The sequence below is a fragment of the Patiria miniata genome, unplaced genomic scaffold (assembly GCF_015706575.1).
Source record: "Patiria miniata isolate m_02_andy unplaced genomic scaffold, ASM1570657v1 HiC_scaffold_25, whole genome shotgun sequence".
In the NCBI taxonomy this organism is placed as follows: domain Eukaryota; kingdom Metazoa; phylum Echinodermata; class Asteroidea; order Valvatida; family Asterinidae; genus Patiria; species Patiria miniata.
In genome coordinates this window covers 10,312,983-10,337,933 of record NW_024037064.1, presented here as the reverse complement: position 1 = coordinate 10,337,933, position 24,951 = coordinate 10,312,983, and the positions used below count along the sequence as shown (strand labels likewise).

The following is a 24,951-nucleotide window of genomic DNA, read 5'->3' as shown; positions in this document are numbered from 1 at the left end:
AGGAAAGAATGAACCTTCATCTACAAAAAATCTCGTGAACGTGATGTCGTCAATATTTTAAGAATTTGATGTACACCTAATGTTTCCAACAACTTCCATTTTTCACAATGCGAAATATCGTCGCCATTGTAAAGCATAGAGCGAGGAACCCAAACACGGTGTGACCTTGTGACCCCATACGCCCACTGAATGGTCGAGTTTGAGTATGGCCTGCTTAATATTCATAAGTCATTCATTGCACGTTCGCACGTGCTATTTGCAAGGTTTTCAAGCCAATGTACGTCAGCGTACTTACTTTCATTTACACGCGTATGTAACCTGGAAAAATGACACACCTGGGGAACTCGCGAAAACTAATACAACTATGGGGATTCTAACCAAACTAAACTCAGGATCTTTGAAGAGAAAAGGCGCGAGGAGACTGAATTAATAGGGACAAGGGACACAATTCTAGATTTCGAACAAAAAAAGACAAAAGGAATTTATTTACAAGAACTTCAAATCAAAATCAAAACAAAAGATGAAGACCAAAAACTTAAACCTAAAACCAAAGACTCAAACCAACACAGTGTGTATATTAGTAGACCTTAAAGACACTTCTGGCAGAAAATCTGTAAAACAAGATAAGAGAGTAAAGAACATAATAAGAAACAGTAAACAATGCAAACAACTCAAGCTACACTAGGTCTAAAGTAATATAAACAATGCCATGTGGAACTACTATACAGTCTTGCCAAGAACACTAAAATTTCTCGTGAATACCTAATGAGCAAGATAAACAGTGGTCCCTGTCTTCTGAATGCCAGGTGGGACTAATCACCAAGGGAGTAATTCAACATTCCTGAACAGTAAACTTGCACAGGTCCAAAGCAGATAAGAATAACTAAATGAAACAGGTGGCTAAATACAAAATAAAGGAAATGCAAGTCTACAGTAAATGAACAGCTTGGACAAGTCTAACTAATGAATAAACATGGCAAACTAATCAGTAAGAAGTCTGTGGGAAAACCACTCCTCTTGGCTTTATACATGTACAATAAAACAATAAAGGTAATGAAGAAAACACCATCCAAAATACTGAAATCAGATGTCAAAAGAAAAAGGCAATGCAATGCATCTATCCAAGTCATTCCTCGGAAATTAACTTCTGACAACACAGTTTTCCTCGAAAATAACAGAACTCTAACATGTCTAATGATCCTGATCAATCAAAATCAAACAATACAAGCTAACTTTCTTCAAGTAATTTCTAAATAAACCCAATCTCAAAACTTCAAGTGATAATTCCTACAACTTACAAGGCTGTTCAGGAATTCTATAAAACTTGATTGTCAAAACTCTGAACAATACCAAAACAGATCAAAACTTCTTTTTTAGGTAATGGTAGCGCTTCCGGTTGCACCTACATGCTCATTTCCTGGCAAAAATTGTCTCGGTTTTTGCCTTTTGATCACCGACATCAACTTAAAAAACCACACAGTCGGATCACACAGACGTAAGGATCCTCCTAGCTCCTGGATCGGAAATCCAAGTTACCAGATCGCCAAAAACCTGGAATTTTGAACAGATTCTGCTCATTACTCCGAGTACAAGTACTGTACAAGGACTACGTACGCCTATAGCATTCAGCAGTGTGTTTTGGCTCGTCATTGTGCTTCAGAAATTGATTGACGCATGGCTGGATCGGCATTGTTGGCCATTGTGCTCATCCTATTGTCAGCAGTAGTCATGGTTGCCACTACAACAAACTCCTACAGCCATGATGAGTTGCTGTCGCTCAAACCTACAGGTAAAACCACAGTGCCCCTTCACGTTCACACCAGACTAAAAGAGCTTGGAATTGGTGTGCCAAGACCAACCAAAAGGGGCCGCAGATCATGGGCTAAACAACAGAAACCCATCCCCGTACTGAGCCACCAAGACATACCCTACGAGATTCACCCTGATTTTTAAGCGGGACAAAAAGGTGCAAATCTCACCAACCTCACCAACATTTCACCATGCTTACCACCCTCAAAACAACTTGTTCCCACTACTTTCGGTCTGTGGAATGCTCGATCGATGAAAGCCAAGATCCCTATCTTATGTGATTTAATTATATCCAACCACATCGATATTATCGCCATAACTGAAACATGGCTGACTGGTGATCATCGGGATCATCGTGCTATTGCAGATCTTATGGCAACACTTCCTGACTACCAAATTCACCACATACCTCGGAAAAACAGAAATGGTGGTGGCGTCTGTGTGTATCTTCGAAGCAGCTTCATTGCCCATATGAACGAAGGTAGAACATTTGATTCATTTGAACATATTGATTTATCAATTAACGCTCGATCCCAGACCCCCCTTCGGCTCATCGTAATCTATAGACCTCAGAGACTAATCGATGGACGCATGACTTCCCCTATATTTTTTCGTGAATTCTCCACACTCCTGGAATCTGTTGTGTCTGAGCCAGGACACATCGCGGTTGCTGGTGACTTTAACTTCCACGTCGATGATCCATCTAATCGTGAAGCGGCAATCTTCTGTGATCTCATTGACTCTGCTAATCTCGAGCAGCATGTGACTGGCCCCACTCACCGCGAGGGCCACACACTGGACCTCATCTTGTCACGTTCAGCAGATGACACAGTTTCACGTGTTGTCACCACTAATTACCTGCCCTCCGATCATGCCGCTGTCAAATGTTTACTGAACGTCAGTCGGCCCGATCCGGTCAAAAGAGACATCAAACTTCGAGAAATTCGTAAGATTGACATAGATGCCTTCCGCAAGGATATCCTGGCTTCACCACTGTATACTGCCCCAGCCTCTGATCTGAACCAGTTGGTTCATCAGTACGAGAGTACTTTGAAAGATCTCCTAAATCAACACGCCCCCCTCATCTCTCGTAACATATCATGTCGCCCACACGCCCCGTGGTACAATGAACACATCCACAAAGCAAAACAAGAACTACGTAAACGTGAACGCAAGTGGAAATCCTCTAAACTGGCAGTTCACAAACAACTTCTGAATGAACAGATCTACCGGTACAATCGTATGATAACTCAAGCCAAAACCGAATATCACAGGACACAACTTGCCGACCTCGATTCTCAACAACTGTTTCGCAAAGTCGACAAATTATGCACCCCGAAAACTTCAAGAACCCTTCCGCCAGAGAATGAACCAGAGTCACTAGTGGATCGTTTCTCACAATTCTTTTCCAATAAGACCCAGACCATCATTGCAGAACTTGATAACGCTTCAACAGTTGAGACAACAGTACCAGTGGCCGACTCGTGCGAGACATCTTTCACTGGATTTGACATCCTTTCTGATAGTTCTGTCAGAAAGTTGATCACCGGGTCACCTTCAACAACATGCAGGCTTGATCCAATTCCAACATCGTTACTGAAGAAGTGTCTAAATGAACTCACTCCCATCATCACAACAATCATCAATCTCTCCCTTGAGAACGGCCATTTTCCTGATGCTTTCAAATCTGCCCACGTCACCCCCCTGCTCAAGAAACCCAACATGGATCCGGAACCACTAAAAAACTACAGACCTATTGCCAATTTGAAATTTCTCGCTAAGATAACTGAACGCGCAGCTTCGTCTCAGGTCCAAGATTATCTTCTCGAGAACAGTCTTCACAGCAACATGCAGTCTGCATACAAGCGTCGTCATAGTGTGGAGACGGCTCTTCTCCGAGTGAACAACGACTTGTTACTAGCTGCTGACAAGGGCCAAGAGGCGGTTCTTGTTCTACTGGACTACTCCGCAGCCTTTGACACCATCAACCACGAGATCATGCTTCATCGTCTTTGTCACAGGTATGGCATATCCGGCCATGCTATCAACTGGTTCGAATCTTACTTCAAACACCGTACTCAGTACATTTCAATTAATGATGACCTATCTGACGCTTATGTCCCTGAAGTCGGTGTCCCTCAAGGATCTGTGCTGGGACCCTTGTGTTTCATAATGTACACATCCCCCCTTGAGGACATAATTGAGGCCCACGGTGTTGGACAAATGATCTATGCTGACGACACTCAAGTTTACATCATTTTGAAAGAGCGGGATCGACCTACAGCCATTCCCCAGTTAGAACTCTGCCTTAACGACATCAAATCTTGGTCCACAGCAAATAAACTGAAATTAAATGCAGACAAAACGGAGGTCCTTCATATAACATCCTGCCATAGAAGCCATACTCAACTCCCCCCTGTTCATATCGGCAACGCTTCCCTCCAGCCCGTTTCTAAGGTACGAAACCTAGGTGTTACAATGCAACCTAATCTACAAATGGACACGCACATCAATAGCATCTGTCGGTCTGCATCATTTGCCCTTCATAAAATCGGACAGATCCGCAAATTCCTTGACCCGCACACAACAGAAAAGCTTGCTCATGCATTTATTACTTGTCGCCTAGATTTTTGCAACAGTTTACTTCAAGGGCTACCAGACTCACAAATCGCAAAACTCCAACGCATCCAAAACTCAGCTGCAAGACTAGTCACCCTCTCGAAGCCCCATCAACCCATATCACCTATTCTCCGTAGTCTGCACTGGCTCCCAGTCAAGAGGAGGATAATCTACAAAACCCTTCTCCTAACATACCAATGTCTCCATCGTCTCGCCCCTACTTACCTCCAGCAATTAATCCATAAATATGAACCCCGTAGAAATCTTCGATCAAGCTCACAATCCCTGCTCGCCTGCTCCATCGACAAGGTCATACGGTCAGCGAGCGTTTTCATCTGCAGCGCCCACCCTCTGGAACAAACTACCCAATCACATCAAGGAAGCCCCAACCCTGGACGTTTTCAAAGCTAATCTTAAAACCCATCTGTTCACTGCAAATGAAATATAATGTTAGTGTTTTCCTCTGTTAATTGTTCAGCGCATTGGGACCCCGTGTAAAATGCGCTTTATAAGAATGGTTTATTATTATTATTATTATTATTCTAAAAAAAACTTAATAATACACTTAATGAGAAAATACAAAAAAACATATATCAGAACTCACCAATAACTCGAGCAGATAAACTCTCACACAGGGCAAAGCGCACCCAAGAAAATCAAGGGGGAAAGAGAGGTAATAAAATGCACGGTCCTCTCTCTACTGCCGCTGGTCTGCTACTGATCATGAGGGGTCTGTGGTCTTACAGGGTGGGCAGGGCACATGGTCTTGAGACAGGGGGAACCAATGGCATGGGAACAATTTACATACAATGTGAACTGTTATTGGGGAAAGCTAATCAGGGGGAAACACTACTATGAAAGAGTAGGGGACATCTAATAAAAAGGGTGATTTATTCAGGGGACCTACTCCTATCCTAAAACACTACAAAAAATACAGTAAAAACTACAAGTAAAACTTGGCCCTGCCACACGTACATGTGATTGCAAATCATGAAATCTCGCAACGGTCTTCATTTTTTTTAACCGGGGATTTGGACCAATCATTAGAAGTCTCCTGCACGTGTTTCACATGAAAATGAAGCATATACCTTCCTCTATCTATGAATCTTTGGCCGTTGTGAAGAATCCAATGTACACCTAAAAACTATCGGCCCTCGCTTTTGTCATGTTTGTTGATAAAAAATATGATTTTGTTCGACAGGTCCTGACAACACTTTATATTTGGCAAAAGCAGTTATTTTTGGTATCAAATAAAGCACACGATTTGAACTTTTCACATATTTAGCCATCTTGGCCAAACAGTACACGTATCCAGGCACTTTTTGTGTTTTCTTTAGTCTCGCATAAATCTTGTAAAACCTCGCGTACGCTTTTGGGCCACGCATGCACGACCTCGGGACAAGAAACTGAGGTCAAACAGGGCTGTGTGCGTGTGAGACACGGCCACTGACTGGCGCCATGCAGTTGGCAAGTGTGACTGGTGGTTCACTGTGTGTGCATGGTAATCGACAGCGCTTTGCAGTTTGTTGGTGCACAAATCTAGCTCCGGGCATCATCATGACCGCACGGCTGTCGGATAGGCCCCCTATGCCTCCTTTTTTCACTGCAATTGTAGGCTGAATCTTCATCGTGGATCGTTTTTTTTTTCTTCAAAGTCCTGTGAAGTGGTGAAATGGGTAAGACCCAGTTGAAATAAGTGTGTTTAGGGGAACAAAATTACACATTTTCGAATTTTTTTTGGACGTGAAAAACTTCCTCCAGCCCTAAATGACAACCCAATGATAAAATTTAGGGCTGGGTAACTCCAGCTAGGAAAACGACTGTGTTTGGACAAAAAAAAAAAAAAATGCCAACCACCCTAGTGTAGGCCCCTACATGTATGTCACTTTTGAGTGTCATTAAGTCAGCTGTTTTGGTGAGTTCTTTAACCATGGGTCCTACAGATAACGATTACCGAGACTAGTAGTACAAAATATAAAAAGGCGATGAGTTGGGCACCAAGTTACTCGGGTATATCGAGCGGAAAGAATGCGGCGATCACGAAGTGTAGGGCCCCTGTTTTGTTTTGATCAAATCATGGGCGGAAATCCCGGGGGGGGGGGGGGGGGGGGGGACAGGGGGGACACGTCCCCCCCATGAATTTGGTAAGGGGGGACACAATGTCGAATGTCCCCTCCATGTTTTCATGTGTAGGTATGGGTGGGTGACCAACCATGGCAGAGTCTTAGGGAAAAGCCTCTTTGATATGTCGCTAAGTTGTGGCTGAGAACCAATTTGGTTTTCTTGTCGGTTCGACCACGGCTCTTGTACGCCTAGCCTACCCACGTACATGTACTGTACGTGCGTGTTGGTTCATGCGGTATACGTTACACACAATGTTGCCTGCGTACGTCATATAATTTGCTACTCCTATTTCGGCCCCACTCCGGCCCGCAATCGCTATGGTAGACTTGATGACAAGTCGTTAGACTATAGTGATTTATGTCCGTCATCGATCAGCGCCAAAATCCGCATACCACCGCCATTCATGCAACGTCAGCGCTACAACCATTCATGCAAAAGTCATGTACTAACGCGCAGCATGGTCAGTCTGTGTCTAACGACTTGACTAAGATGTTTTCAAGCGAATATTCATATATGCAGCCACTGCAATGCGTATGCATGATGTTTCCATAGCGAGGGCCAATAGTACCCCATCTGGCTTACGAAGAAACACCATTATAAATATGGGGGTAATTATTACACGATCATTTTCAAGTTTCCATTTTATTTGGCAGTCCTGTTTTTAAAATTACAGTAAAAAAGCGTATAACATTGTAGATAATATTAGTACTTTTGCAACTGTCTTTGAATAAAAGGAGTAATATTTAAGTAATTATGGAAGTTGAAACTGTTACGAATAATTGTAAATCCCCTTCAAAAAATGAAGTGCGCGCCGACTGTAAACGTAAGCTCTTTTTGGCCCATGTGGTTTGTTGTAGATTAACTAATCACCCTGAAAACGAACTCGTCCGCGGTTTGTGCCCATTTTTAAGGTTACAGAACCGCAATGACAAAATGCCCGCTGCACACAATGAGGTTCAGAAATATATTGTTGCATTATCAAGGGGGCCATGACCCCCCCCCCCCCCAAAAAAAACAAACCAATTTTTTTTTTATGTGACATCGCAATAAAGGCAGGCAATGAGTACACCCCCATCTTTTCCTAAAAAAAAAATTGGTAAAAGTGGTCAGAAATTGCCTCAGATCGCACCACAGAGCATCTAGAATCCAAAAATTTTTCGGGGCCCTTAAGCGGGCCCCGAAACCCCACGCCGTAATTTTTTGGACCCACTTTTTGGGGGGACCAAACTTTTTTTGCCCCCCCTAAAAAACCACTAATTACAGACTTGATTTCAAGTCTCTCGCTATGGCTGCCATACCCCATGGCAATATTACGAGTGGAAAGTTGTCCGTTCAGCAGTGGCGTACCCACCGGGGGGCGTGGGGGGGGGGGGACCGCCCCCATGAAACCTTGTCGCCCCCCTAGTCGCCCCCCCCCCCCCCCCCCAACTGAGATTTTGAGTTTCTAAAAAAAATATCATTGATCTACATGACGCCATGGGCGTCGATCCTGGGGGGACAGGGGACATGTCCCCCAACACCTTTTGAAGAGTGGGGGACACAATATCAAATGTCCCCCCCCCCCCCATTTTTGAACTCGTGTCTCATTTACAGGGCCCTATTATGTACAACGATGCATCTTTTGCTTAGAAAATATTGGTTATAAAGTGGTCAGAAATTGCCTCAGATAGCACCACAGAGCATTTAGAATCCAAAATTTTTCGGGGGCCCTTAAGCAGGCCCCGAACCCCACGCCTATAGCTCAGAATTCTGGTAGCTGATTCAATGACTCCAACCTCCAAAACAATGTTCAAATAATTATCTTTTGCCAAGAAAATATTAGTTAAAGCATGGAAGAAAGTCGTAAAAAATTGCTTCAAGTCACACCACAGAACATCTAGAATCCAATTTTTTTTTCGCGCTTGCACCAGTTATGATCAAGGTATGTCCCCCCCCCCACTTTTGAGAAGCGATTGACGCCCCTGCTTGACCCCCCCCATGAAATGTTCCAGCCCCCCCCCCCCCACCCCAGCGCCCCGCGCCCCCCCCCCCTGAAAAAATCCTGGCTACGCCACTGCCGTTCAGCCTGTGACGTTTTGTGAGTAATATAATTTCGGGGAGAAAAAAAAAACTGTCCCCCCCACGTTCAAGGAGCGATTTTCCGCCCTTGGATCAAATTAGAATCAAATTTTTTTTATTGTTCAAAAATCACCTTTACAATCAAAAGCAGACTTTCCTCGATTCTAATGACACCCGTTTTGCAATTTTGAACAGATTCTTGGGTTAGAAATCACGATTTTCCTGCGCGGTTTGTGCCTTGCGATTCAGCATGTCATGCGTGCCCGCTCACGGTTCATAGAGCGGTGATCGCCATCTTTATTTTCGGGCCACGTGTTGTCGCGTCACGCTGTCATCGTCATTTTACCCCCGAATTTCCCTCAGAAAATCAAAACCCTGCCCTTTATCTATGACTAACTGTTTATTGAAAATGTCGCCAAAACTAGTTTGGTACGTCCAATAATTTAAAAGTGGATTTTGTTCCCTTATAGGAACCGGGACCTACACTACACGATCGCCAAGAATGCAGTAGGCCTATTCAGCGTTTGTGTACAAAGTCTATGGAAAGTCAAGAAGATTTTCAAAGTATTTAACCAAATTGGAAATGATTCTCAGTCCCAGATTCAGGTCTTTTTAACATTTTTGTAATGACTGACCTTTATTGGGATGATATATGAAGAAAATGTGGCGTCAGGTTGCAACGTTCTTTCCCCAAACGTTCCCTTTCTTGCTGAACTTCAGGAGTTTCAACTTTCCGCACTTATGTTTACTAATCGACCAAGTTGACAAGCGCCCTCTCTAGTTGGACGTAGAAATCTTACGTTCCGATGGCGCCCTTCTCGGGGGGGGGGGGGGGGGGGGGGGGGGGGGGGGGGCGGGTTGAAAGAAAATTAAAGTAAACCGTTTGGCACATATAATGAATTTGTCTTCGTGTGCGAGAGACTACTATTTTGTCAGGCGCGCCCTTTTTCAACAGAAATGTTTAGTTGACAAAAAATGTGCAAATATATGGGGTAAGGCCTATGCCCTTACTAATAAAGTAAAACGGTTAATTTCTTAGTTTTCAAATTCAAGAGGATTGTGTTGCTTATGTTCCATGAAAACTGAATTGGATTGTATTTTCCGCATATATATTCAACGCTATTGTTTCGGTCATATTATTGTTAGACGGTTTCTTATGAACACACTATTTATTTTAACCATAGACAGCTTCCCTCAAATTTTAATAGACTTGTGTCACAAGGGCATCAAATCTCAACAGGAAACATCAGACACTATATTTAATACACTTAGAGCAGTAGAGTGGTGTCAGCGCCAAAAACCAATCCGAATTAATATAAAGGACATTTACACTTATAATTTTGCCGACTAAAATTTTATTTCAAAGGAGTCCGCGCTTCACAACCACCGGGATTTTGTCCTTGCCATTGTGCAGAAACGACCATGATAATGGACCGTAACGCTAACTCCTGAATTATCTGATGCATTGAATTCAATTTCAGCCAGCAGATTGGTCATGACAAATAGAACAAACACACAGAACATTTAGACAACAAATTGTTGTTCTCTCCGTAAATATTATTTTTGTCAACACCGGGAAAACGCGCGTATCTGCAATCACGGTCTATAGCACACTTTGCCGATATTGTACAGAAACGACATCGACACAAACCTAATGGACACGCCAACTCCTGAATTATCTGATGCATTGAATTCAAATTCGGCAAGCAGATTGTTCATGACAAATGCGAAAAGCACACAGAAAATTTAGGCAACAAAATTGTTGTTCTCTCCGTAAATATTGTATTTGTCAACAGGCCGGGAAAACGCGCGTATCTGCAATCACAGTCTATAGAACAAATCACAGTGAAGAGTAGCAAAACAATCAAGTATATAAATAGTTTATCAGTTCAATTTGTTTTGTGTTCATTGGGTCCCAGAAAAATATTTAAAGTTGTTGTTTGTTTTCAAAGGTAAGAGTCACCTTGGTGTCGCTAAGCCCACAACAGTAAAACACAACAGGTCCACAACAAAACAATGTAATCAAACAATGATTAATTCAACTTATTTGAAGTTGTCTTATTTAATCAAAGAAGCTGTCTTCTTGCAGACCGAAGTTGGGGCCACCAGAAATGCCTTTTAAGATAAATCCACCGGGGAACAAGTGAAGACTGTTTTAATGCGAAATTATCATTTCAACACCATTCTACACAATAAACAATCAAATCATCCTGATTTTGGTATTTGTGCTTGCAGCAGCAACCGGGTACGCCGACCCAATGTTTTAATTACATCTTTCAATAATTCGAACCTTTTAATAAAGACTTGATAGTATTTACAGAACTATCATCTGTTATCTAGGCGTAAGAGCCTTTCATTATAGACACATTTAAGTAATCAATTAATTATACAGAATTATACCTGAGACGTACAACACTCGTTTTTACAATTGTTATGATTATTTCTAATTATTCGTACCCCATTTGATATTATGTTTAGTGTCATTGCTGTGCATGATGACTACCAGGTACGACAGTGTTTTAATTCATCATTCAATAATTTGAACCTTAAAGACGTCTTGATGGAGACAATATTTACAGAACTAGGGTCTATCATTTAGGCGTAAGAGCCTTTCATTTAGCATATTTGCGTAATCAATAATAGAATTAACCTTGAGACTTCTCTCCTCTTTACAATTGTTATGGTTATTTCTGAATATTCGTACCACATTTGATATTATATTAAGGCAAGCTTTTCAGAACTATCTTTTTGGTTTTGTACAATACCAAATACCTTCCGCTGGGGATAAATCACGCATACTATGGTGCAAGTCTATTCAGACTTGTTTGCGTTCTGAACGCATTAGATCGCTGGAACAATTCCAGCATCTCATCTAGTAGATCTGATCTTTATGAATCTTACTGCCAACCTGCAATTCTCGTTTTATACCTCCGTCAGAGACTACTCCGACCATACCTTGATTGCCACTTGTTACGGTGGATTTCATTTGAACCTTTCAGCTTTACAAAACTGTCCTTTAGGCTTCAGAGCCTTTAGCTATACTTATAATTGAATAATCGCAAGATACCACTCGTCTATTACATTATGGCTGTTTCTGGATTTGTACCCCATCTAACATTGCTGTGTTGACTGCCAGATACGAAAAACCAAAACCATATTTGGAAAAATGGAAACGTACACCTGAACTATGCAAGACAACTCCTTCAGGCAAGGGTAGCAATGTTCGTCTCTTATAAATACTGTTTGAGACATTGAACAACTATGAAATTACAACCAGACTTAACAACTGTGTTGAAAATTGTGTGTTGTCGTTGCTGCTCGCAAGCGTGAAGTGATCTACCTTCAATCCAACCACGCACACATTCCTGTGCCACTCCCTATTCAAATTACCCGCCCTTAACCACTCTACCGTGTCTCATTTACATATCAATGATAAAGCAGATTTATTCTAATTCGTCCCGGTACTCAACCGAATAAATCAATATTTATCATTTCAACACCATTCTACACAATAAACAATCAAATCATCCTGATTTTGGTATTTGTGCTTGCAGCAGCAACCGGTATGAACTATAAAGAACGGGTCTGTAATGCTGAATCCCCAAAAGGATTTAGATATTTAACATCGTATTGCAATCACTCTCTTGGATATATTAAAGTATCCTTCGCTGTCTCTGATATAGCGTCCATGACGCTTGAACAGCCTGTTGGATATCTGCTTTGATAGCCGCTAAGACTCCAACAGCAGCATGGGGCTGCTCTAGGAAAACTCGAACCTTCCCTCTCAAACTCTCGAGTACTTCATCGGTTTATACCTCTGTGAAAACACTTTATACTCTTCTTTAACATTTGTTTAAGTTTCTGAACACAAAAGAAGGTCTTTATCTGAAGGGAAGACTTTGACTCACTTGACATACAATTCCAACATTGCAACTGTACATGTTGACAATAATTACCTGTCAATAATAACTGAATTCACATTGCCGAGTGCATGAGATAACACGTAAATACGTCAATTAAAGTGCGGCTAACTCACTGAGTCGATAAGACCCGGTAAGACCCGGTATATGAAATAAGGGCCTTGACCATGATTCTTATATGAAATAAGATGTGTACTGAACGGTTTTTACCCTATTTTGGCACCATCTCAGAAAGAATATCTGGTGTAATTGGATCTTTCTTTGGCTTAACCAGTGTTCTTGTCAGACCTTTAGCGCGGTGTATGACACGAGAGGGTCTTTGGTTGTATCATGGTCCCCAACTAGCCATGAGATGAACCCATGACATGGCAGATAAAGAGTTTGTGACTGTAGGTGCATGGTGATGTTGCAGAGTTCCAATATGGATCAGGTATAAGGCTACCGTGTAAGGATCTGCGGGTAGGGATGATATTCCGTGCAACTCTGCCTATTGTCGCCATCTCGTGAAGGATGATCTGTACTGCGAGACTGTTGATGGGGCTTGTGACTCGAGTAGCATGGAAGGCAGTTGACTGGCGAGACTATATCCAGCTCTTGACTTTTGGCTGATGGAGGAATCCGCTGCCTCCAATTATCGCTGTTGAAGATGAGCTTCCAGAAAGGAAAATAACAATGATTGTTACTTTAACGAGATTAAAATCATGCGTCAACTTATTAACCACTTTCTTTATTAAGTGCATTTAATTAAAAGCGCATTTCCCACTGCTTATTGCTATAACTATACTCTGAATACAAATAAAAGCTTATTTGCCAAATCTGAATCAACATCCGCTGGGGAGATCAATTGTAACTTTTACAATACCAAACATCCGCTGAGGATATCACCATATTTTGGTGTAAGTCTGCTGAGACTGTCTTGTTGGCGTTCTGAACGCATCTCGTTTTATACTTCTGTCAGAAACGACTCTGACCCTAACTTTATTGCCACGTAAACCACTAAACTCTTGTATGGTGATACTCGTGGCTTTCATATTAAACCAATGTGGTTATCTTGGCCAAGACTAGGCCAAGTAATAAACTAGGCTGACCATGCATGTTTCCACAGAAGGGTTAACTTGAGGCCAATTTCACTGTCTTCGATTCTCTCCGAGTCGAGCTTCGAGTCATCTCGCTATCTGACCGATGCCCAAATATTCTATTGAATCCCTTTTGTACTGCCAGTGCGTCCAGCGTCGGTGGAACAGTTTTGAAACTGAAGGAACTTTACTCCGAACAAGACTAGTGAACTTTGTTGAGAAACAGATGTAAATACATCAGTGAAACGGGATTCTAAATACCTTTGGACTTACGAATCTCAAGTTAAGCCTACTAGAACTAAATCTTCTCTCTGGTTTTGAAGGAACTGGCAAACTCAATCATCGTCTAAAAGACATCTTGTATTTCTACACTTCTCCGCCTTCGCACTAGACAAAAACACTTTGCTAATCCAAATACATTCTCCGCCTAAGTTGAGCATGTGCTCTCTGACTTTCTGAAAGCAATTGTTATAAGATGGAATAAGATGGCAAAATCTCTAAACCATCGTTAAGCAAGTCATCTATACATGACATGTATGCATAATTCTGCATTTCTCACCTTCTGAACCAACTTCCTCAACACTTCAACCCCGTTTTGCGCATTTTTAGAACCAACCACTTTTGGTTTGAGCACTGTGCTCTCTAGTCTATGGCTTTCTGAAGGAAACTGGAGTGTTCCAAGCCGTCCTCTAAGACAACTATCCTTGTTCTTGCAATTGCCCCCTTTTCCAGCGGTCGTACTATTTTGGTACACTCAATTTAAAGACACATATGATGGTAGGAATTGGAACAATTGGAAAAACCAATTTCTGTGAAACCCAGGAAAACCTGATTGGTCAAACGCTCACAAGGTGATATTAAGATTTTCAGATCAAACTTCAACGTGAATCAATGCGTTGTCAAGGAACAAAGAAATATGGGCGTATCACCAAATTTGACTGATAGTGATGCCAGGGCTATCTACTCCCTTTTCGGACGACATTCAAATGTTGTCACTGAATTGAAACTTACAAAGGATTAATGATAAACGGCTTTATTATGGGTTTCCAACAACTTATATGGCAGAACATCGATTCAATCAAGGGCCTATATTTCGTCTCAAACAAGTAGAGTGTGGGTTTTCAGAAATTGACCATTTTCTGGGACTGGTTACATCTTATAACAAAAGAACTAGTGTAAAAGTCCCCACAATTCACGGTGGGAAAGCAAATCTCCAGAACCCTCTTCGTTCGGAACCAGAATTCTCTCCGTTCTCAAAAAAATCTTCTGTGAATTTCAACATCTGCAACTACATTTTTGCAAATTAAAAAGACTGTAATTTAACTTAGCTTCGTAAACTGGCTTTCTGCTTTCTGCTTTCCGATCTTCGGTCCCTCTGCTATTGACGACTGTCTTGTCTTGATTGATACCGATGTAGGGGTGAGCTCTGTTGTCAGTAGCCTTTAATGTAATGTAGCTTCTTAAAATGAGATGTCGAATTGACTTTAGGAGAGCAAAACTGCCGTCTCTCCCATTTGCTGATATAACGCAATGGAAGTACAGCGCCACAAAAATTGTGTGTTGTCGTTGCTGCTCGCAAGCGTGAAGTGATCTACCTTCAATCCAACCACGCACACATTCCTGTGCCACTCCCTATTCAAATTACCCGCCCTTAACCACTCTACCGTGTCTCATTTACATATCAATGATAAAGCAGATTTATTCTAATTCGTCCCGGTACTCAACCGAATAAATCAATATTTGTAGTCTATTCATCCCCGTTGCCACTTTATAAATGTGACTGGGTTGATATATTTTTTAAGGAATTTCTTTTGATATCCTCATTATCAGCCTGCATGCCTGATTACAAACCCCAGGTGGTGACCCAGCTGTAGAATTCAGAGGCGGGAGATGCGTCCATCACTGAGGGAGGAATGGAGGCATAACACAACAATCATCTAACCTCAAAGATTTCTCCTTGATTGACTTAAGTCATTGCATGGAATGATTTATTACATGATAATAATCTTACAAAGTACACAACGTCAAATATAATCCCTGACGTCTTAAACTTTTCCCCAAATTTCTGGAACAAAGGAAAAGAAGAGATCAGAAATGTTTCTGCGCCAATAACAAATAATACAAATAACATACAAATTTCAACAAAAAATTCTTTCACAGTTAACCATATCAAAGCCAAATCAACTTACTTCCGCCAAACGGTGCAAATATTAGATTTTTAATTTTTATTTAAAAATTAAACAAGGAAATTGATTGTAGCAGGATAACCATTCCAGATTACGGTATCGGAACAGGAATCCGGAGGTCACCAGGTCAAACCAGCTCCAGTTAATATCTTTGTTCAACTTTCAAGTTACACATGTATTATAATGCACCGAGACAGTTCTCCTTTGTGGTTTATTTTTATTACAACATGTAACTTAAGTTGCACGAAAAGATCCAGGTCAACTTTCAATGTCTATTTGATAATAACGAAATAACGTTTGGGAAAAACAGAAGCACAGTAACTGAGGACATTTCAATAACCAGTGTTTGTGTAACAACAGCACAGTCACTGGTTGGAGAAGCGTCAGGAACTATGACAATGTTCTACATAAAGAGTGAAGGTTTTATTTCGCTCCATTTTAGTAAACGTGAAACAGAAACCAAACTATCCAGAAGTCTGCAGATTATCTTGACTTGGAGTTTGTGCCCTAGTGATGACCTTATCTTACAGAGTTGCACATTAATGATCACAAGATACAAATCACAATTATGTAGTTTGTAAACCATGGCTTAAAGGCATATAGGGACATTTGTATTTCATGCATTTTGTTCGTCTCCAATACATGTAATATATCATCACTGTTCCACAGAAGAATACTCTAAACCTAACATGTTGAAGCTTTGGATATTACGCTTTACAAGAAAAGAGTGAAATAACAACAAACTTTTGATCACCAAATGCAATTTCGTCTATACAACTCTTTTATTTCCAAAAATCAGTCAATTGACTTATCATTGGAAATCACCTACAGTTCTTGATTTCTTCTAAGTGACAGCAAGCCAGATGGAATTATTTCACAGGGTGTTTAGCACCAGTACGATCGGCCAAGTGAGCTTTTTTATTACAATTTGGTAGGTTACTTTTGGAATAAATGCAAATGATCCCATCCCATATCCCTTATAAACGACTGTTATAACCTGTGCAACTGCAAAATATCAAAACTGTTAGAAACAAAAACATCAGTTTTGGTACGAGAACATTCATCTAACTTGGAACAAACAAATCTAGTGTCAATCAATACTTTGAAGAGGCTTGCAATGGTAAAAACAAGCAAATTGTTCGACTTGGACCTATTCCAACATAATCAGAAACACAGAAACATTAGCGTGTATATATACAACAATTGGAACGATTAATTGGTCCTGAATGAGCAAACATGACTGTCCTCTGACAAAAATGTGTCATTTGGCAATGCAACATTCTACATGTATATATTATACATGAATTGTTTGACAGTATGAACACTGGTTTAGTAATTCTCAATATGGAGATACGCCTAAACATGATGTAGTTGAATAGTAAACAAAATCCATGTTATAATGTCCTTACACAACTGGACCACTTTAAAGGTATATTACATAAACAGTCAAGGTTAAAGATCTATACAAAAGTTAGCAAACTGGAATCATAATTTTTGCCATTTTATGCGTAATTTACATTAATTTACACAAACTATTTGATAAAGAATGAAGCACAAACACTCAAAAGAAAAGTCTGTTTGAAAGGCGTGAAGTTGCGAGAATTTTCCGAATTTGTATATAAGGGAAACGCAAAACAATTCAAAAGTACCCGAGGTTTGGGGTATTATTCTGTATACTAAGTTTTGCACAGCACTGGTCTATGGAAGGGTGTCGTGCAGCCATTTGCATGTGGTCACATTAGTTTGTTTGAATGCCATATTACTACAAGTACATTGATCGGATAACAGGGTAGGAGGAGGCCTTTGTCACAAAAGTTGAAGACATCTCACACAATTTTTACCTAAGATGATGCAATACAAGATATTTCCTCAAAAGTAGATGTGGATTCTCCTGTTTAATTGGAGATTAGTTTCTAGTGTTATAATCTCATATATTGGTGCCCTGAAAGAGGGGATATTGGCAAGAAACAGTGCTCAGAGGTCACCCAAGATACAGATAGGATGTGTGGACGTGACGCCATGTGATGTGTATAACAGTTAGAAACAACTGCTTTGAGAAGATTGTTGTGCTTTGGTACTATCAGAATGAATCAATGCAAATATATGACGCGAATCATACGATACTCTCGATGAACTCAAAACTGGAATCAAAGTGTAGCCATAGGCGTGGGCGGGGGAAGGGGGCCCCATGGCCCCCCTGCTGTTAAAAAAAACCCCAAAACATGTAATCCAAAATTGTAAAGACATTTAAAAAAATAAATAAAAGCAAGATGTAGAGAAGAAGAAAGACCAAAAAGAGAAGAAAGTGGAGGGAGAGACACAATTAATACGACAGTTCACGTCAGACCGTAGCCTGCTAGGATTAGTTGCACACAAGACTACAATTATTATTGGGGGATTATTATTGGGGGATCTGTCATACTTTTAGTTTTACTAAAATTAAAAAGCAACGGGATCAAGAACTGCGACAAGACAGCGTGCGGCGCGAAACCTATGTTCTTAAATATGTTGAAAATGTACCCAGACCTCTCTATAGCATGCAGGACACACGGCGGACAAGCCTTCGGCATGGGTGTCAATCGGGGGGGGGGGGGGGCATATCCCTAAACATTGGACATTTTTTAAAGTGGGGGTAGCATATCGTTTGTCCCACCCACTTTTTTCGTCCCCGAATATATCTTGTAGTCTATTACAGTTTGGTTTTAGAGTTCTAATGATAGCTGATTCAATTACTCCAAACTCGATGTTTAAATGATGATGGTTTGCTCAAAATTTTTTGTTAAAGTGGTCAGATATTGCCTGAGATCGCACCACTTTAACAATCTAGAATCCAAAATTTTCCTGATTCAAGTTTTGACTGATAACTTGAATGACGAGCTCAGCATCGTGGCCAATTCTATGAAGTGTCAACAAACCTAACTTAGTGTAGGGATGCCCCACATACTCTACTTATTGTATGTGTAATAATATGTGCATTTTATAATTATCCATTATCAATGTTATCATTGCAAATTTATTGTTACCTTGTTATCTTTATCCGTGATCTTTGTTTACAAAATGTATTCACTTGGCTTTTATACCGCCGTTTCTGCTGAAGTGACCAATCACAACACCTACCTGGAGGTCACACACAACAAACGAACTTTAGCTGATTTTAATTTTGTGCATGTAGTTTGTGGTATTACTAAAGTCGGGCACGTTGTCTAAGGTTTCATATTATTAAAAATACCTATTATTTTCCACCTTTGCTATGTAGTCCAAAATGTGAAAAAATGGTGCATTTTTGCATAAAAATAAAAGCGTGAAACTTGGCACAGATGTTTATATTCATGCGAGAAAATGTTTTAGATGTGGAGCCATCGCAAATTTACCCTTTTAGGGGCGTGGCATCCATTTAAAAAGGGGGGGACTTGTCGTGACCGCAGTAAAAATGGTTTTTCCCACTTGTTACAAAAGCAGGAAACTTCACAAAGACATAATTATATAGATTATTAGTGTTTTCCAGATTCGGAGCCACCACAAAAGTACCTTTTTAGGGGCGTGGCAGCCATTACAAGAAAAGGGGGGTTTAATTATTATGCCCACTTTGGAAAAATTGTGCCCATATTTCATGAACGAATTAAACGTCCCACAGACGTTTACATTCATGAGAAAAAAAATTCCAGATGTGGAGCCATCTCGAACACACCCTTTTAGGGGCGTGGCAACCATATAGGGGAAAAAAGGGGGCGGGGTTTTCATTATGCCCACCCTGGAAATATTGTTCCCACATTCATAGAGAAATGGAACTTTCCACAGACATTGACATTCATGATAAAAACAATTCCAGATGTGGAGCCATCGCGACCACACCCTTTTAGGGGTGTGGCAGCCATATTGAAAAAAGGCGGCGGGGTTCTCATTATGCCCAACATGGGAAAAAAATGTGCCCACATCTCATGAAAGAATAAAGCTAATTCCCACAGATATTAATATTCAAGAGAAAAAAAGGTCACACGTGAAGCCATCGTAAACACACCCTTTTAGGGGCGTGGCAGCCATAGTAAAATGGGGGGGGGGGGGGTAGTCATGATGCCCCTATAAAAGAAAGTTCTTATGTAGAGCCACAGCAAACTCATCCTTTTAGAGGTGTGAGGGGCCTACTCACTGTGCCCACAATTGCAATTTTTATATTTTGTTGTTGATTTCTTATAATGTTGATTGGCCCATAACCTATATTATTTGGTAATACAATGACTTACCCCAAAGAGCATGGGTAAGTACCGGTAGGCTAACCCGTGTTATACTGTTCAATGTGTGTACTTGCACCTATATTATCATGGACATCTAAATTCCAGAGTGATTTCATAATTACAAATACACAGCACACAATGGCAGCCCTAAACTCTAACATTTAACATTAAAGGGCCATGGAAATCCTTTTTTTACGGGGGGGGGGGGGGGGGGGGGGGGGGGGGGGGGGAGGGGGGAGGGGGGAGTGTAAAATCCCCCTACCCCTTACCCGTTGCGCTACATTGACAGCAGATTGGGTAACAACACGATGTACTCGCCTCACAAAGTGGTGGACACGTCCACTATGACTTCACATTCAATGAATCTGTGTACTCCCACCACACAACACCTCTGTTCTCTTAAAAATGGTATATCAAGCTCTTATGAGTGTGTTTTTTTTACCCCGACCAAATCCATTAAAAAAACTTATACGTTATACAGGTGCGACACTGCATATGCCTTTTGGTCTGTCAGAAAAAAAGGCAGGGGAAACAATGTATTTGAAGAAGTAACACTAGTCTTTCCAGGACTAACTGAGGTACCCCAGTTTATACCCCTAATTCAGATATTGATGCAGTTGAAAGGTTATCAATAATTCTACAGATGAAAGAACCAGTAACTGGGTTAATATAGATGAGGCAAGAATGCATAGTGTAAGAAAACAAAGGGTTTGTCCACAGTAAATTCCAACTATAAAGGCGGCCCTACTCCAACACATTAAACAGCTATCTGAGGTGGATTTTATTATATATAAAACGCGGTCAAAATTTCCCACGTTGTGCATATTGAGTACCCCCCCCTTTTAAAAATGGATGCCGCACCTCTAAAAGGGTAGGTTTGTGATGGCCTCACATTAAAAAAAAAGATTTTTATGAATGTATTGTCCGAGTGGAATTTAATCCATTTATGAAAGGTAGGCACAACTTTCTTTTATAGGGGCATCATGACTACCCCCCCCCCACTTTATTATGGCTGCCACGCCCCTAAAAGGGTGTGTTTACGATGGCTCCACGTGTGATTTTTATCTCGTGAGTATTAATGTCTGTGGAAATTAGCTTCATTCGTTTATGAGATGTGGGCACATTTTTCCCATGTTGGGCATAATGAGAACCCCGCCCCCCTTTTTCAATATGGCTGCCACGCCCCTAAAAGGGGGTGTTCGCAATGGCTCTACATCTGGAATTGTTTTTATCATGAATGTCAATGTCTGTGAAAAGTTCCATTTCTCTATGAATGTGGGAACAATATTTCCAGGGTGGACATAATGAAAACCCCGCCCCCCCCTTTTTCTGATATGGTTGCCACGCCCCTAAAAGGGTGTGTTCGAGATGGCTCCACATCTGGAATTTGTTTTCTCATGAATGTCAATGTTTGTGGAAAGTTCCATTTCTCTATGAGTGTGGGAACAATATTTCCAGGGTGGGCATCATGAAAACCCCGCCCCCCTTTTTTCCTATATGGTTGCCACGCCCCTAAAAGGGTGTGTTCGAGATGGCTCCACATCTGGAATTTTTTTTCTCATGAATATAAACGTCTGTGGGATGTTTTATTTGTTCATGAAATATGGGCACAATGTTTTCCAAAGTGGGCATAATAATTACCCCCCCTTTTCTTTTAATGGCTGCCACGCCCCTAAAAAGGTACTTTTGTGGTGGCTCCGAATCTGGAAAACACTAATAATCTATATAATTATGTCTTTGTGAAGTTTCCTGCTTTTGTAACAAATGGGAAAAACCATTTTTACTGCGGGCACGACAAGTCCCGCCCCCTTTTTTTAAATGGATGCCACGCCCCTAAAAGGGTAAATTTGCGATGGCTCCACATCTAAAACATTTTCTCGCATGAATATAAACATCTGTGCCAAGTTTCACGCTTTTATGCAAAAGTGCACAATTCATCGATATTTTGTCACATATCCGCTGGACTAATGTTAAAATTCCAGTTGTCAAAGACCAAGGCTCTGATTAAATACGTGAATTATCCACTGGACATGAACTGTACGTTTTATTTTATACCCCTCAGACCATGCGGGCTGCATGGTAGTGCCTGCCCAATTTTTACAGGTGGCCTTCAGGTTCAGCAGTCGGCAATAAAGTCATGTGAACACAGAGAAGCTGTCTGGCTTTGTTTCTTGTTGCCCTCACCGCCTTGCTAGGTCCTACTCATCTGCAAGGGGGATCCCCCACGACAGCAGTAGTCCCTCTGACTTTGTCAGGCCCCTGGTTCGTCTTAAACCCCCCCTTTCATCAGCCGATGGCAACAGCCCAATATTAGGGAGACGTCGGAGATGATGGGTGAGAGCGCTCACTGCATTCGAACTGAATGCATTGTTATCAAGAACGAGCATACTTAAATCATGTCCAGCAGGGAGGATCCTCATCAGGTCCTTCACGTCATCATCGACCAACCCGCATCCAGATAGGTTCAAGCTAACAAGGGATGACGAGATGTGGCTAACATTTCGCAACCGTGCATGCAGGTCAATGTCCCACAGTGTGAGCGAACTCAACCTGCATCCTTCCAGTGCATTCAATAGATAAAAAAACTCATCCGGTGATCGTGTGACCATAGACAAACTAAGACTGCCTGTTTGTTTCTGCATGCGGAAAAAGCTGTGTGAGATAGGCCCCAGGTCAAACCATGACTCCCGCACAATGTGAATGGTGACATCTAATAGAGCACGGTGCTGTTCATCCACCACACCAAGTGTTTTCTCAAGGAGGCTAAGCTCCTTCCCCCCCTGCTGCTGCTCAGACAAGTGGTAGTTAACAACTACCTTATCAGCTGACTTTATGCTGTCACTCAGAAGAATTCCCTTGAGAAAGGTAAGCTCCTGCTGTCTTACGTCCATGTAAAAATGTCTACATTTAAGTGGCGGAGTGACATGTTGTAAGTAGTAGTTCAGTGATTTCAGGTCTTCGTTACTGTTGCAGTGTACCATATTTGGTCTGACAAGTTTGGCAGCCAACTCTCCTGAACCAGACTCCAACAACAACCACCGAGCCAACATCTGCGGTTTCTTCTCGAAATCTAGCCTCTCTGATTGCACATTTTTTATGTGATCCAGAATGAGACCAGCAGCCTGTCCTGATCTACCGCAACAAAATCTCAGCAGATATCCCATCGCATGAACATTATGTTCTCCAATCTGCTTCAACTGATGACGGAACTTTTTTACGTCATCTTGTAGTAATTTCACCAGGTGACATGCTGCAAAGTATTCTTGGATGGTCTTGTGAGGGAAAGTGACCAACACGTTTACATGCAGACCACTAGTGTACTGTTCAAGTTGAACAAAACCCACACGACAACCCTCACGTAAGCAAGACTGACAATCCTGAAATTCAGTTTCATCGAACATGAGTCTTTCCCCACTAGAGTCTAGTAACCCTTGCAATGCAACACGCCCCAAGCCATCAATGATGGACATCATGTTAGACATCACTTGTTTACCACTCATATCTTTATTACGGCGCTTGAAAAGAGCCAATGCAAACTCTGCATACAGCTCGGTAATTCTCTCTGGCAAGGACTGTTGATTCTCCCAAACAAGGCACAACATCTGGGAAATGATTGGAACTACAGCCATTTCCTGCAGATTTGCATTGACTTTCAGATTTGAAATCAATTTGTCTCCCATGTCAGCATCATCAGGAAAGTTTAATCTGATGTACCGATCTCTGTCTTGTGGTGTGAAGCCAACAGTCTCAACCACTGCATACTGGTGGTCATCGCTCAATACATATTCGGTCATGTGTGGTCGGGTAGTTACCAACACAAAACTTTTTGCAAGGACTTTGCTGTGTAAGATATCCTGAACCCTGTACACACCCCCCTTAGAGTGCAAAACATGAGAAGGAATTTCATCTAATCCGTCCAACAGCAGGGCAATGCCTGATTCGTGATCATCAATGAACACTTTGACTGCGTGTTTTGTCAGTTTGGTGTTTCGTGCCAGAATTTGGTCAAATATGGCATCCAAGATACAACTAGATTGCTGCATTTGCCTCAGCTTTATCCAAAGCACAAGATCGAATCTACCAAGAAGGGGTTTTGAACTGAGTATGATGCAGGAGTTTGCAACTTTCACTAACAGGGTTGATTTACCCGTCCCGGCCCCGCCATAAAGAAGAATCTTGATTTCCTCAACTACTTCTGGATTCAACAAATCCTCCAGGGAATGGAGCCTAGTGGTCTGATTGATATCTAACAATCTTTTTCCTTCTGGTAATCTCACCGACCTCTTTGATTTTCTTTTGCCTGGTATGTTCTTTTTGAGTAACAGAGGGATAAAGAATTTATCAATATCTACATTACGTGACTGCAGTATAGGGTGTGCAGGAATAGTCTTTGCAGTTCGCTTGTAGTTGTCGATAATTTGCTGTTGCAAATCCTCAAAAGTACCTGACCCCTGGTGTCCGGTGGTTTCTAAAAGAAATCATGAAATCATTATGAGTAAACAATTTGAGTATACATGAACATGTTTCATAACAATGCTTTCAAGCTGCAATAATTCATCAAAACCAAACAATCTGCATGTCCATTTTTAGACCTATATGGCTATAAGTTTTCTTCTGCAAACCGGTTTATTATTTTTTTTACCTGTGCTCCCTATAAACACATTTGATTGGTTAAAGTTTCCAATTACAGGCAGTAAAATGTACATGCACACTGAGAAATTTTGCCTAGGATTTAAATTTACGTATCCACATTTCATGTTTAAACAAAGGGTCTAGATGCGATGAATTTTTCTTAGAAACACAATTTGAGCAACTTTCTACTCCCTTAAATGTATGAAAACTATTTGACATCCCTTTTTGGTTAATTTGATTGAAAAGTGCACTTCTTTAAACACTTAAACTTGTCCAAGCTTTTCCGGACAACTGA

At 41.2% G+C, this 24,951-nt stretch overlaps 1 protein-coding gene and 1 long non-coding RNA gene across 2 annotated transcripts; both read right to left on the bottom strand.

Moving 5' to 3' along the window:
• Nucleotides 1-12,112: 12,112 nt before the first annotated feature.
• Nucleotides 12,113-15,229, bottom strand: LOC119733200. The gene is made up of 2 exons (XR_005271693.1): nt 14,166-15,229; nt 12,113-13,181 (listed from the first exon to the last, which is right to left on the bottom strand). It is a non-coding gene; the product is annotated as an uncharacterized LOC119733200 (long non-coding RNA).
• Nucleotides 15,230-21,971: 6,742 nt separating this feature from the next.
• On the bottom strand, nt 21,972-24,612 carry LOC119733450. The gene has a single exon (XM_038207013.1). It carries the CDS (start codon nt 24,065-24,067, stop codon nt 22,223-22,225), a length of 1,845 nt encoding a protein of 614 aa, XP_038062941.1. The 5' UTR covers nt 24,068-24,612; the 3' UTR covers nt 21,972-22,222.
• Between the last annotated feature and the right edge of the window lie 339 nt (nt 24,613-24,951).

Bases quoted from the DNA above. Each gene is read 5' to 3' on its own strand.
- LOC119733450 (XM_038207013.1), bottom strand. From the start codon at position 24,067: ATGCAGCAATCTAGTTGTATCTTGGATGCCATATTTGACCAAATTCTG.